The sequence below is a fragment of the Belonocnema kinseyi genome, chromosome 9 (genome assembly GCF_010883055.1).
Source record: "Belonocnema kinseyi isolate 2016_QV_RU_SX_M_011 chromosome 9, B_treatae_v1, whole genome shotgun sequence".
NCBI classification, from domain to species: Eukaryota; Metazoa; Arthropoda; class Insecta; order Hymenoptera; family Cynipidae; genus Belonocnema; species Belonocnema kinseyi.
In genome coordinates this window covers 103,902,224-103,917,068 of record NC_046665.1, presented here as the reverse complement: position 1 = coordinate 103,917,068, position 14,845 = coordinate 103,902,224, and the positions used below count along the sequence as shown (strand labels likewise).

Sequence of the window (14,845 nt, the reverse complement as noted above, 5' to 3'; positions counted from 1 at the left end):
AGCACCGCACGTCCCCCCGTAGCTCCTCTCATCCCCCCTCACCCCGCGCGCGGCGAAAATTCTCGGAAACACTAAATCTAGAAAATCTAAATCCAGAGTCCACTACATATGAAACGATGTTAAATTGAAATTGTTTCAAAGCAAACAGTTTCAGATCAGGTAACAGTTTTGAAAAAGGATTTGAGAAAAATTTAATAATTTAAAATCAAAAGCTATCAAAATTGAAAAATTTCATTTAAAAGGAGTCAATATGGTATCATTTCTAATTCAAAGCGTTCAAAATCGAATACTTTTATTTTTACTTTATGATTCTTGAAATTGAATGAGTTCAGATTAAAATTTTACAAATAGGTCAGCTTCCCCTACTTCCCCACCCATAATTATGAGGGTTTCTGTCCAGGGCTACGGAACGTTAAACATTTTCATATTATTATTTATTTTGAAACATAATAACAATTCCAATCTTGTGAAGATTTTCAAAATATTTTAACACAGTCTGTAGATTGTAGAAGATTTTGAAAAAAGAAGCTTCTTAAGGCTTTTTGAAATGTTTCAAGAGAATAAAATATTCTGAAAATCACTGGGAAAATTTCAAATGATTTCTTATTTTACTAAATGAATTTTAAGAGAAAACTGGAAGATGTTGAGCAAAATTTTTTTATTTTGCAAGATAAAAATATTCCACCAAAATTTGAATTTGGTTCAGCCTTGAAGGGATGTTTAGAAATGTTGAAAAAATACAAACATAGTTTTTCGCAAAAAGATTCCAAAAAAATCAAACAAAATGTAGACTTTTGAAGATTTTAAACGAAAGATTTAGAAGCTTTTTAACAATTTCAAAGTAAAATTTAAGATGAACTTTTATCTTAATATTTTGAAAAAAAGTTTAGAAGATTTTTAAAAACGTCCGAGTAACATTTCACATTATTTTTTATTTTGAAAAATAAACAAGATAAATTTTGAAAAATGTTAAAATAAATGTTACAGCAATTTTTTTAATTTTGAAAGATTTAAAAAAAATTAAGAATAATTTAATTAATTTAAAAATATATTTAGGAATTATGGAAGTTTTTAAGAGATTAAAAATGTTTTAAAACTGAAAAATTTATATATTATTTTTTAATTTCTACGAAACTTCACAAGTCCTACCTATATTTCAAACAGAGTCGATTGTTTTCTAAAAACTTGTAAAATTTTGTAAAGTAAACAAATTTTCATAAGTATTTTCAAGATAATTTGTCGAAAAATCTGAAATTTTCCAATATCTATTTGGAATTTTTCAAGAAACCTAGGAGAATTATATTAATAACACCTTAAAACAAATAAACTTGCAAAATAAATAGTTAAACGACATTTTTTTGTATTGAAATTTATTTATCCCTCGAATTATAATTTGCTAAAATTTCTTTATTTATGGACTGAAAAATATTTTTTGGTTAAAAGTTCACCTGCTTTGAATAAATTCAACTCTTCTTTATTTAAAATAAAAACATTTTTGAATGGAAATATCAACAATTGTATTTTTCATTGAGAATTCATCTTTTTTGGCAAAACATTTACTTTCTTGGTTAAAGATTCGTCATTTTCGTTAAAAATTCACCTCTTTGGTATAAAACTAAGACAATTTTGCACAAATTATATCTTTTGTGAAATAAAATTCTTTGGAAAAAATTCCCATTTTTCGTCGAAAATGAATCTGTTTGGTTTGTAATTAAACTATTTTGTTGAAAATTAGTATTTTGGATAAATTCGAATATTGTTGATTCATAATATTTTTCGCTTTTATTTTTCATATAATAATTTATTTTTCAAAATTCAATTTTTTGTTTGAAAATAATTAAACTGAAAAAAGGTGCTAAATTTATTTATTTTGTATTAAAAATTATGTTTTCTCTCATATCGAAAAACTACGCGCGTGCGTATCGAGCGCTTGATGATGATAGTCGTTATAAATTATTATTATTATTCTCATAAAATGAAACTAATGATTAATCTAATAGAATTTAAGTTAAATGGTTTTCAATTATTTGATTAATTATCGATAAATGGCCTTCTTTATTATCATTCATTAACCATTTAAATTCTCAGATTTCATAATCTAATTATAAGTTTTTAAAACTTTTTTTTTCAATTTTCATTTTCATATAAAATTTTTTTTAATAAAATGAACGACTGACTTTCAGTAAATTTTTTTAAACATTTTATAACTAGAGCGAATAAATTAACGCCACATTTATTTGCAATACTGCGTCAAAGCGATAGAGATTAATGATAAATTATTATCATTTGGACTTTTGACTCTTAAAGTTTCGTAGACTTCTCACTTTCTTACAATTAGTTGCGTATTAGCAAAGCGTGTACAATTGTTATCTTTAAGTGAAAGTTTTTGTTTTCTTTATTCAATAAACAAGTTTTCAATAAACAGATGTTAGTGTTCTGTGAAAATAGAGTTTAGTGATAAAAAATAGTAATTCCTAATACCGTATGGAATATCAAATATTTTAAAATCTATATTCCTCGATAAAAACAAATCTAAAGATTTTTATTTTTTTAAGCAATGGAATACTTCATACATTCATGGATTGTAGGTGTTACAGTTTTCCTCATGACAACAATAATCGCAGGCTATTTTTATCTGACACGAAATTTTCAGTATTGGAAAAAACGAGGTGTTGTAGAAATTCCCCCACGTCCTTTTTTTGGCAATTTTTCAATAAAAATGTCTCCTGGATATTTGTTAAAAAAATTTTACGAACAAAGTGAAAATTCCCCGTATGTTGGAATTTATATTCTTCATAAACCTTGTTTGATTTTACGTGATCCTGAAATTATAAAGCGAATACTTGTTAAGGACTTTAATATTTTTTCCGATAAATTTATGCGCTCGAGTGAGAAAGAAAATTTTAGCAACTATTGTATTTTTTTAATTAAAAATCCTGACTGGAAATACATCAAAACAAGGCTATCGAGTTTATTTACATCCAGCAAACTAAGAAACATGTTTGAATATTTACAAGATGTGAGAAAGGATCTGGATGATTATATGGATTCTAGAATAGAAGGTAAACGTTGTTTATTTTTATATTTAGATTACATTTATTTTTCACAACAAATTTAATTTACAACAGGTTCTGAAAAAAGGATAAACGTGAAGGAACTCTGTGCAAAATTTACAATAGACATTGTTGGTCTAACGGTATTAGGTTTAAAATTAAATTGTCTGAAAGATCCAAAATCTGAATTCCAAAGAATTGTGAGGAGGAAGATGACTGGCGTTTCGGATTGGAAACGAGCAATGGAAGTTACTTCTATATCTTTGATGCCACAAATTACCAATCTCTTTGATTTTCGATTTTTTGAAAAAGATGGCATCGAATTTTTCAGAAAACCTTTTAAAGAATCTTTAGAGGAACGAGAAAAATCTAAAATGCAAAGGAACGATTTGATTGATTTGTTGATCCAGCTTCGGGAGAGTTCTGAAAATAACGGAGAAAGTGAAATGAGTAATATTTTAAATTTCCAACACTACCCTGCTGGAAGTTAAAAGATTAGAGATCCTATCTTTTTTAATAATTTTGCATTAATTTCCTCTTTATTTTAAAATTTCAGTTTTCAATTAAAAATGAGACTTTCTTTGATAAATTCAACTCTTCTTTCTTTGAAATAAAAATATTTTTTAGTTGAAATATCAAATATTACATTTTTGTTTCAAAATTCATCTTTTTCCATTTCTTTATTACCATGAATTCCCGTCTAGCTTTTTCAATCTCTTTTTTAATCTATATTGTCATCTATCTTCTTCAATCCCGCTTTTTCTAGTTTATCCTATCCTTTATCATCCACGCTTATCTTTTTCTATCCATTTTTTACTCTAAATTTACGTCTGATTCATTAAAAATCCTCTTCTCTATCTCATTGCATTCCTTATCTATCTACGTCAATATCTATTTTTCGATTAATCTCCAATTCCGATTATTTTTTTTCAATTTCCTTTTGCCTATCTCATCGTATCATACATCCACAAATGTCTTTTTTCTATCGATTTTTTAATTTAAATTCACATCTATCTTGTTTAATCACGTTCTCTATCTTATTCTATACATGATCTATTCCTGTCTATCTTTTTCAATCTTCCCTTCTTTATCCTATCCTATCCTTTTTCTATCAACGTCTATCTTTTTCTATCTCTTTGTTAATCTTAGGTCAAATCTATCTTCTTCAATCCCGTTTTTTTATCTCATCACATATTTTATCTATCTACATTAATATCTTTCTTTCTCTCGATTAATCTAAAATTCCGGTTATCTTTTTAAATATCCTTTTCCCTATCTCATCATATCACACATTTAGGAACGTCTTGTTTTCTATCCATTTTCAATTTACATTCACGTCTATCTTATTTAATTCCCTATTCTCTATCATATTATATCTTTTATCTATTTCTGCATATCTTTTTCAATCCTCGCTTCTTCATCCCATCCTATCCTTCTTCTAGCAACGTCTATATTTTTCTATCTCTTTGTCAATCTATATTCACGTTAATATTCTTCAATCCCCGTTTCTTTATTTTATTCCATCCTTTATCTATCCATGCCAATCTTTTTCTATCTTTTTCTGTGTACTTCAATTTTTTTCTATCTCTTGACCAATCTGAATTTCCGTCCATCTTTTTCCATTTCCTCTTCCCTATCTCATCATATCATACATCTATGAACGTCTTTTTTTCATATATTTTCATATCTAAATTCACATATATCTTTTTCAATGCCCTATTCTCTATCTCATCGCATCATTTATCTATCTACGTAAATATTTTTTCATCTCTCGATTAATCATAAATTGCGACTACCTTTTTAATTTCCTTTTCCCTATCTCATCGTATCATACATCTACCAACGTGTTTTTTTTCTATCTATTTTTCAATCTTATTTCACGTCTATCTTGTTTAATCCCCTGTTCTTATCTTATTCTATCCTTTATTTATTCCTGTCTATATTTTTAAATCTTCTCTTCTTTATGCTATCCTATCCTTCTTCTATCAACGCCTATCTTTTTCAATCTGTTTTTTAATCTGAATCGTCATCTATCTTCTTCAAATCCCGATTTTTCTATCTTATCCTATCCGTTATCATCCACGCTTATCTTTTTCCATCCATTTTTTATTCTAAATTTACGTCTAACTCTTTCAATACCTTCTTCTCTATCTCATCGCATCCCTTATCTATCCACATCAATATCTTTCTATCTCTCGATTAATCTCAAATTCCGATCATCTTTTTCAAATTCCTTTTCCCTACCTCATCGTAGCATACATGCGCCAACGTCTTTTTTTCTATCGTTTTTTCAATTAAAATTCACGTCGATCTTGTTTAATCCCGTTCTCTATCTTATTCTATCCTTTGTCTATTCCTGTCCATCTTTTTCAATCCTCTCTCCTTTGTCCCACCATATCCTTCTTCTATCAACATCTGTATTTTTCTATCTCTTTGTCTATCTAAACTTACATCTATCTTCTTGAATCCCCTTTCTCCATCTCATCTTATCCGTAACCTATTTATATCAATCTTTATTTATTTCTTTTTATCTAAAATTATCGCCTACCTTTTTTCATCGCCTCTTCTCCATCTCATCTTATCCTACATCTATTAACGACTATTTTTTTCGTTCTCTTTGTCAATCTATATTTGCGTCTATCTTTTTTAATATCCTCTTTCCTATCTCATCATATCATACATCTATCAACGTATTTTTCCTATCTATTCATCAATCTGAATTGACGTTTATCTTTTTCAATGCCGTCTTCTCTATTTTTTTCTATCCGTTGTTAAACCTATCTTTGTTAATCTGATCCTCTATCTATTCATGTCAATCTTTTTCTATTTTTTTCTATGTATGTCAATATTTGTCTATCTCTCGATCAATCTAAATTTTGGTCTATCTTTTTCAATTTTCTCTTCCCTATCTCAGCGCATCATACATCTATGAACGTCTTTTTTCCATCTATTTTTCAATCTAAATTCACATATATCTTTTTCAATGCCCTATTCTCTATCTCATCGTAGTCTTTCTCTAGCTTAGTCAATATTTTTCTTACTCTTTGTTAATCTAAATTCTTAGCTATCTTTTTCAATCCCATTTTCTTTATATAATTCCGTCCTACTTCTATCAACCTCTATCTTTTTCTACCTCTTTTTTATTCTCAATTGACGTCAATTTTTGTCAGTGCCCGCTTCACTATCTCATCCTAAGCCTGATCTATTCACGTAAATATTTTTCTATCCCTCTGTTATTCTAAATTTGCGTTTATCTTTTCCAATCCCAACCTATACCACATTCTATCCTTTTTATGTGTTCGTGACAATCTTTTTATATCTATGTTTCAATATAAATTCACTTATATCTTTTTCAATCTCCTCTTCCTTATCTCATCGTATTATACATCTGTTCACGACAATCTTTTTCTATCTTTCTATCTTTGTACAATAATTTTTGACTTAAATGGCTGAACGACGAACTTATATAACCCAAAATATGGTTAAATATTCTAAATCTTGTTTAAATTATATAATCATTTTTGTACAGAAAAAACAGAAGATAAACTTGACGTCGATTTCCGACGAAAGATTCTCTGCAACAGAAATTAACTTCACAGGATAAACTTTACACAAATATCGGTTAAACTTTCTTTTTTTTTCCATGACAAACACATGTTTTTTGAAAAACGCGAAGTTGTTTCAACTAAACTTTATCGCTCTAAAACATTTCCTGCAACAAATTTTATTCTTAATTTTTTCTGAGTGTGTTTAAATGACAATTTTTTGCGTAAATGGCTAACATATCCTAAATTTCTCAAAAGTTGTGAATATTCTTTTTGAAATGTTTAAAAAATCGTAATTTTGGACAAAAAATATAAAAATATTTTTAAATTAATCACCAATTCAAGACGAAAAGCACTGACGGAATATATAATTATAAAAAGATTATAAATGCTAATATAACGAAATTTTTAAATTTTATTAAAAATATATATTTTTAAAAAATCCAAAATTTTTTAATAATTCTAAATCTCGGTCCAATTATAATGATTTTTTTTCGTGAAAAAAAAAACAGATTTCCTGTGCAAAATTTCAATATAGCCTGAAACTGTTAAAAAATTGCAATTCTGGTTCAATATTCGTTAATGATTTTCATTTTCCAAATTTTCCACTGTAAAATTCTAAAATAACCTCCATTTGTTAAAGTTTATGTATTTAGTTAACATTTTTTGTATTAAGATACAAATTTCCCACGAGAAACATTTATATTATCCAAAATTGTTATGCGATTCAAAATCTTGTTCAAATTATAGTCGCATAATGGTTTTTTTGATTTTTCCTGCAGATTTGTTGATTTAATTTTAAAATTTTGAATTCAAGGTATCAAACAATTTCAAATAATGAAAAGCCTATTTTTTCAACAACTATATGGTAAAAGCAATTTCTAAATAGTTCTAAATATTATCGATCAAAGATAGAATGTTAATTGTAAAACCCAATTTTAAAGAGCTGAGAAAAATGAAATTATGGTACCGGTAAAACAACAGTCCGAGAAATTTAAAGAATATTGAAGCGATTTAAATCTTGACAAGATTCAAAACTTCTTTATGATATCCCAAAATTTCAAATAGAATTTAGAAGATTTTAAAGCCAAAATTTTCAATTTCGCAAGGGTGTACATTTTTTAAATAATTCGTGTAAGTGTACGAGGTATTTAGAGAATTTTAAATGTTTAAGAAATAATTTCAAACATAAAATACTTCAAAAAATTTAAAAGATAATGTAGATGTGTGAAGATTTAGAACAAAAAATGTAGAACCTTTTCAAAAATGTTGAAAGGTTAATGGGTTAGAAATTAAACGTCTTTATTTAAAGTTAATTTTGTTGGTACAAGATTCATCATTTTAGTTGAAAATTTATTTGTCAGGTTGATTTTTTTTTCATTCTAGTATGAAAAAATTTCTACCATTGAAAAATCCACTCATGAATTGAGTACTGGTCTTCTCGATGTTATAATTCATCTCTTTTGGTAGAGATTTCATCTTTTTTTTGTTAAAAATAAAACTGTTTATTAATCTGTATTGTTTGAGGATGTAAATTTTTTCATGAAAAATTTTGGGTAGAATTCTACTATTATTTATTAACAATTAAAATATTTTTAGTTTAAATGTCAACTATTACATTTTTCTTGGATAATTGATATTTTTGGGTTATAAATTAAACTGCACTTGGTCAAAAGTTAAACAAATTTTTTCAAAAATTATTTGCTTATTGGAAATTAAACTCTTTTTTTAGAATTCACATTTTTTTGGTAAACAAATTTAACAACTTGGAGGAAATTAATATTTTTAGATATAAATTTAATCATGTATGGTCAAAAATGTAACGGGTTTAAAATTTATATTCTTTGGTTAAGAATTCAACTCTTTTGTTGGAAAATCACATTTTTTATGTATCACATTTTTTTTGAGAATTCTTCTGTTTGGTTGATAATTCAATTATTTGGTTGAAAATTAACGTATAGCTGTAATCTTAATAAGGCAGATCTGAAATCGTCAAAAATACTTTATAATTTTTTTGAGAATTATATTTATATAACTTAAAAAAATGAAAAATATTATTATTAAAAAAATGTTTTAGGATTTAATGAAGATAACCTATTGACTCAAGCAATGATATTTTTCCTCGCTGGATATGATTCCTCAGCATTGACAATGTCTTCGGCTTTATACGAATTAGCTAGAAATCCGGCTATTCAGGCAAAACTGAGAACAGAAATTAATAATGCTATCAAAATTAATAATGGAGAAATAACATACAATATGGTGTATTTGAATAATTATTATTAATTGCTTATGAATACAAATATAAAAATGAATCTATTTAAAAATTATTTTTTTCTTTATTTAGGTAACAGATCTTCAATACCTGGACATGGTGGTTTCAGAAATATTAAGAATTTATCCTGTTTTGCCAATTATTGACCGAATAGCAACGAAAGATTACAAAATTGAAGAAACTGGACTCATTATAGAAAAAGGAACACCAATTTTGATACCAATGCTTGGACTCCATTACGATTCAAAATATTTTGCAAACCCAAACATTTTCGATCCTGAACATTTTTCGGATTTTGAAAAATCAAAGAGAAATCCATATGCTTATATGCCTTTCGGAATTGGTCCACGAAGTTGCATCGGTAATAATTTTTCAAATGCAATTTTAATTTATAATAAGAGCTTCTTGAAATCAAAGAAAGTCAAATAAATAAATTTGGAAATCAAAAATATTTCAAGACATTTGTGGAAAATTCCAAACTATGACGCCTTGGAATTTATAACGTTGAATGTTGAATGTTATTGATAAACTTTGGGTGCTTCACAGATTTCGCCATTTTTGTGGACCCTGCTCCAACATCCTTAATACAAAAATTTAATTTTTCAATTTTATTTTAGTTATGAAATATATTCTTTTTTCTTTTAGGAATGCGCCAAGGACTTTTGCAGGCTAAGCTTGGCTTAGCTCAAATAATTTCAAGATTCGAAGTGACACTCTCAAAAGATTCTTCAGCAGATATTGATCCTAAAGGATATTTCACACTATTTACGGAAGATCTATTTTTGAATATGAGAAAATTTTGATACTAATTAGAAATAATAACGTTACTAATTTAACTAAATTTATACTAATGAACATTAAATCATTCATTGCAATTATTTTGTCCTGAGGAAATTATTAATTACGCGACTAAACCTGATGTGTTATGATAGATTTGTTTTATCTTGAAATTAATGAATAAAAATAAGATAACTTTTCAAAAACATGTTTCTTTTAAATTCAAATTCAGTATTTATTTTAGTGCAATTAATAATCATTGTTAAATATTTAAAATAGTTAAAAATGGAAGAATCGCGAAAATAAAAAAGTGTTAAGAATTATATGGTGTTGCTATTTTTCTTATTGAAATAATTATCTTTGTCTATTATTACATTACAAAATTTTTTAAATACTAGAAAAAACGAGGTTTTTTACAAATTCCCACAATTTCGTTTTTTGAAAAATTTGCAAAATGTTTGACACTCAGATCTCCTGGTTATTTGCTCAAAAACTTTTGTGAACAAAGTGAAAATTTTTCTTATGTGGGGATTTATATTTTTCATAAACCGTGTCTTCTTTCACGAGATCCAGAAATTATAAAACAAATTCTTATCAAGGACTTTAATATATTTTTTGGTAAGTTTATGCATGCGAGTGAAAAAGACCACTTGAGCAACAATTGCATACATTTTTTATTGGAAATTCAGATTGTAGGTTTCTTCAATACTGGAAACGAAACGTCATCAACGACTATGAGTTTTACTTCATACGAATTAGCCAAGAATTTGAATATTAAAACAAATTTGAGAAAATAAATTAATGATGCTATTCAAGAAAGTGTTAGAAAGATGTGGCATAAATTGGTTTTTACTGTTGATAATAATTATACTAAAATTATAAAAGTATTCCAAATAATCCTTAGTAGACTTTCAGATATGAAATTTTGAAATCTCCTTAAATCCTTTTAATTTTTCAAAATCTAATAAAAATTCTCTGATATCCTTCAAAATACGGTAGCACATGAAATCCTTTAAAATTCATTAAATTCCCGTTACATTTTTTTCAAATCTCTTAAAAAAATTATAATTTTCATGATATTCAGAAATCCTATGAAATTCCGTTAAATTTTTGAAATAATAATGCTTTGGAATGCTTCAAAATTCTTTGAAATTCCATAAAATTATCGAAACCCCATTCATACGTCTTAAAATCTTTTGGAATCTTTGCAACTATTTGGAAATCCCTTCAGATCGTCGAAATCTTATTAAAATCCCCTGATATTTTTCAAAATTCGGGAAAATACGGTATCACATGAAATCCTTCAAAATCCTTTGAAATCTATTTACATTGTTTGACATCTTTTAAAATCTTGATAATATTCTAAAACTCTTAAAAATTCTGTTCCATTATTTGAAAACACTTAAAATCCTTTGAAATTTCGTGTAACCATCAAAACCCTTTTCATGTGTCTTAAAATTCTTTGAAATCTTTGACAATATATTTTGAAATCCCTTGAGATCGTCGAAATCTTATTAAAATCCCCTGATATCCTTCAAATTCGGGAAAATACTTCAGCGTCATAACAGATCCTTTTAAAATCATTTGAAATCCAATGAAATCCAGTTACATTTTTTTGAAATCTCTTTAAATAATTATAATTTTTATAAGATTTAGAAATCCTCTGAAATTCCGTTAAAATTTTTGAAATCATAATGCTTTAGAATTTTTTAAGATTATTTGAAATCCCATAAAATCATCGAAAGCCCATTCATATATCTTAAAATCCTTTTAAATCTTTGCAACTATTTGGAAGTCCCTTCAGATTTTCGAAATCCCATTAAGCTCACCTGATATACTTCAAAATTCTTTAAAAAAAACGGTATCACGTGAAATCCTTCAAAATCATTTGAAATCTCTTAACACTGTTTTAAATCTTTTAAACTCTTAATAATATTCCAAACCCCGTTAAAATTCTGTTCAATTATTTGAAAGCACTTAACATCCTTTGAAATTCCTACTAATAGTGGAAATCCCTTCAGTTCGTCGAAATCTTATTGAAATCCCCTGATATCCTTAAAAATTCGGGAAAATACTTCGGAGTCATATGAGATCCTTTAAAATCATTTAAAATCCCGTGACCTGTTTTGAATTTTTTTTAAATCGTTTAAATTACTTAAAGCTTTTTAGAAACCGTAAAAATTCTTGAAATCGCCTAAAATTTTTTTAATCCTTTTAAATCCTTTTAAATCCTTTAAAATCCTTGAAAATCTCTTAAAATCTTTTAAAACTTATTGAAATCCCTTTATTTTATTTATTTATTTTTCTTAATATCTTAAAAAAGATATAATTTTTATGATATCCAGAAATCCTTTGAAATTGCGTAAAAACGTTTAAAATCATAATGCCTTCGAATGCTTTAAAATCTCTTAAAATTCTTTAAAAGCTCATCAAATCATAGAAAGCTTATTCATACATATTAAAACCCCTGTGAAATCTTTGCAACAATTTGAAAATCCGTTCAGATTTTCGAAATCTCATTAAGCTGCCCTAATATCCTTAAAAATTCGTAGTAATACGGAAAAACATGAAATCCTTCAAAATCCCGTAACACTGTTTGAAATCTTTTAAATTCTTAATAATATTCTAAAACCCTTTAAAATTCTGTACGATTATTTGAAAGCAATTGAAATCCTTTGAAATTTCGTCTAATCATCGAAACCCTTTTCATGTCTCTTAAAATTCTTTCAATTCTTTCAATTCTTTCAATTCTTTCAATTCTTTCAATTCTTTCAATTCTTTCAGTTCTTTCAATTCTTTCAATTCTTTCAATTCTTTCAATTCTTTGAAAATATTTTGAAATCCCTTCAGTTCTTCGAAATCTTATTGAAATCCCCTGATAACCTTCAAAATTCGGGAAAATACTTCGGAGTCATATAAGATCCTTTAAAATCATTTGAAATCCCGTGACTTGCTTTTAATTTTCTTAAAATCCCTTAAATCACTTAAAACTCTTTAGAACATAGAAAATTCTTGACATCGCCTAAAATTCTTTAAATCTCTTACCATCCTTTAAAATCCGTTGAAATCCTTTAAAATCTCTACAAATCAGTTGAAAAATGGGAAATTCCTTTAAAAAAATAAACATTTTAACAGATCCCCTCAAATGTTTGAAATCTTTTAAAAATTCATTGAAATATCTCAAATTTGCGGGAATCTCTGTATCTCTTGAAATCTCTTACAATATAATAAAATCCACTAAAAGTTATTAAAATTCGTTGATATCTCTCAAAATTCTTTAGGGATCGTTCAGATATTACGTAACATTATTTTCGACCTTTTTCAACTCCCCTCCTCCATTAGACAAAGCGTAAAATTTCCTTTGAGTCTCCCTCCCCTCCCCAACGTTACGTTCAATTTTTTATATTATGTTGAAAAGATAACAGACTTTATCTAAATAAATAAAAAAAAGTTTTTAAAAATGAAGTATTATCTATAAATAAGTAAAACAATATTTTGACATAAGACTGAATGCTTTTTCAGTATTTTTTTTTAGTCATACAAATGTTGAAGTAACTTAATGGAAGTACACATTGACATTGACCTATTTTAATCTTGCTTTCAACCCAACAAAGAATAAAAAATTATACTAATAAATAATAGTACGATGTAAAATTTTCGAATAACTATTTATTTGTTTAAAGTTTTTGAACACTTCAATTCGAGGTGAAATTAAATTCTGAGAATTGAGAACAAAAGCAAATAAGTATTATCTGTTTCTCTTTAAATTTATCTAAAGACAACTTTTATAATACTTTTGAGAAAATTAAAAAATATTTTTAAATGTTTCAAATTTGTTAAATAAAAATCAAAAAGATTTTAAATAATTTATTTTTATTTCCTATGATTTTACAAAATACTAGGAATTCAAAATATATTTGATAAATTTTCAAAAATGCTTCCAATTTGAACTACTTTTTTAATCTATTTAAAACATCTAGATATCAAAAAATATTTTTAACTGACTCGAATTTTTATTAAAGTTTTCAAAAATAATTTAAAATGAAAAAAATCGACTTATCACCTTATAAATTTTCCGAGGAATTTTAAGAAAATTTGTTTATTCTCTTCAAACCTGTCGAAATTTTTTTTCAAGCTTCTAAAGTTTATTTATAACATCTTTAAATATCTATTAGCCTAAAAAAATTTAAAGTTCAAAATTTTTTTGGAATCTTCAATTCTTCTAAATATTTCTGTAATTTAATTGATTTTTTTATCTTTCAATCTTACCAAATTGAAACATTTTAATTTAAAATCTTGTACAATCTTTTTCGAAATTTTATAAAATCGTATGATATGTTTAAAACTCTTTTTTGATTTACTCCTAAAGTTCACTTTTCAAAATAAAAATGATTGATTGTTCTCACACGAATCTTCATAAAATTCTTTTCTTTAATTTTGTAAGACTTAAAACCTTCTAATCTTAAAAAATTAATTAAATTTTTAATGATTTTTTTTGTTAATTCTACAAAATTAAATTAATTGCCTTAAAATCCTTCAGGTTCTTCCTTGGCACTCTTTGAACTCTTTTCAATAATCTCTTAATATTAATTTTTCCAAATAAAAAATTATTCTAATTTTTTCTATGAATCTAAATTTTTTCATGTTTCATGAAACCTTACCAAATTCCTTTAAAAAATTTACAAGTTTTAAATGTTTTGAATTGTTTCAAAACTTCTGAATATCTCTTAAATTCACTTAATTTTTTGCTCAGATTATTTAATGTGGCAAAATTGCATAATTTTTCTTTGAAATCTTTTACACTCTTTTTCAATCTTTAAGGAAATAATTTTTTAATTTTAAATTTTTTAATTGTCTCTTAGATTTCATGACAAAACTATCATTTTTACCTACATATTTTAAATCCTGAAAAATTAAAAAGATGGTCTAAGATCATTCATATTCTTTTTCCATACATTTTGAAATTTTTAAAACTTAAAATTATCCCAAAAATAATTTTAAAAATTCCATAAGTCTTGAAAAAAATTAAATCTCAAACCCTTCATACTTATTAAAAAGCTTCGATTTTTTTCGAATTTGTCAAAATACGTTTTTGCCCATAACTTGTTTTTCTTATTTCTTTTAAAATGTAAGAGAATTGACAAATTATAGTGTGGTAGCAAAAGAAATTACTTAAGAAATTCTTAATGCTTAAA

The 14,845-nt window shown here is 26.0% G+C and overlaps 1 protein-coding gene across 4 annotated transcripts; it reads left to right on the top strand.

Annotated features, from left to right (window-relative positions):
* The first annotated feature begins 2,351 nt into the window (after window positions 1-2,351).
* On the top strand, window positions 2,352-9,817 carry LOC117179726 (cytochrome P450 6k1-like). 4 transcript variants are annotated; one of them, XM_033371773.1, is made up of 6 exons: window positions 2,352-2,584; window positions 2,654-3,062; window positions 3,129-3,503; window positions 8,676-8,860; window positions 8,946-9,234; window positions 9,519-9,817. In XM_033371773.1, exons 1-6 carry the CDS (start codon window positions 2,558-2,560, stop codon window positions 9,674-9,676), a joined length of 1,443 nt encoding a protein of 480 aa, XP_033227664.1. In that variant the 5' UTR covers window positions 2,352-2,557; the 3' UTR covers window positions 9,677-9,817. The 4 variants fall into 4 exon arrangements, with proteins under 4 accessions (XP_033227664.1, XP_033227663.1, XP_033227662.1 ...); XM_033371772.1 differs by having other exon boundaries at window positions 2,368-2,482; window positions 2,589-3,062; window positions 9,519-9,816; XM_033371771.1 differs by having other exon boundaries at window positions 2,421-2,467; window positions 2,556-3,062; window positions 9,519-9,816.
* Window positions 9,818-14,845: the final 5,028 nt, after the last annotated feature.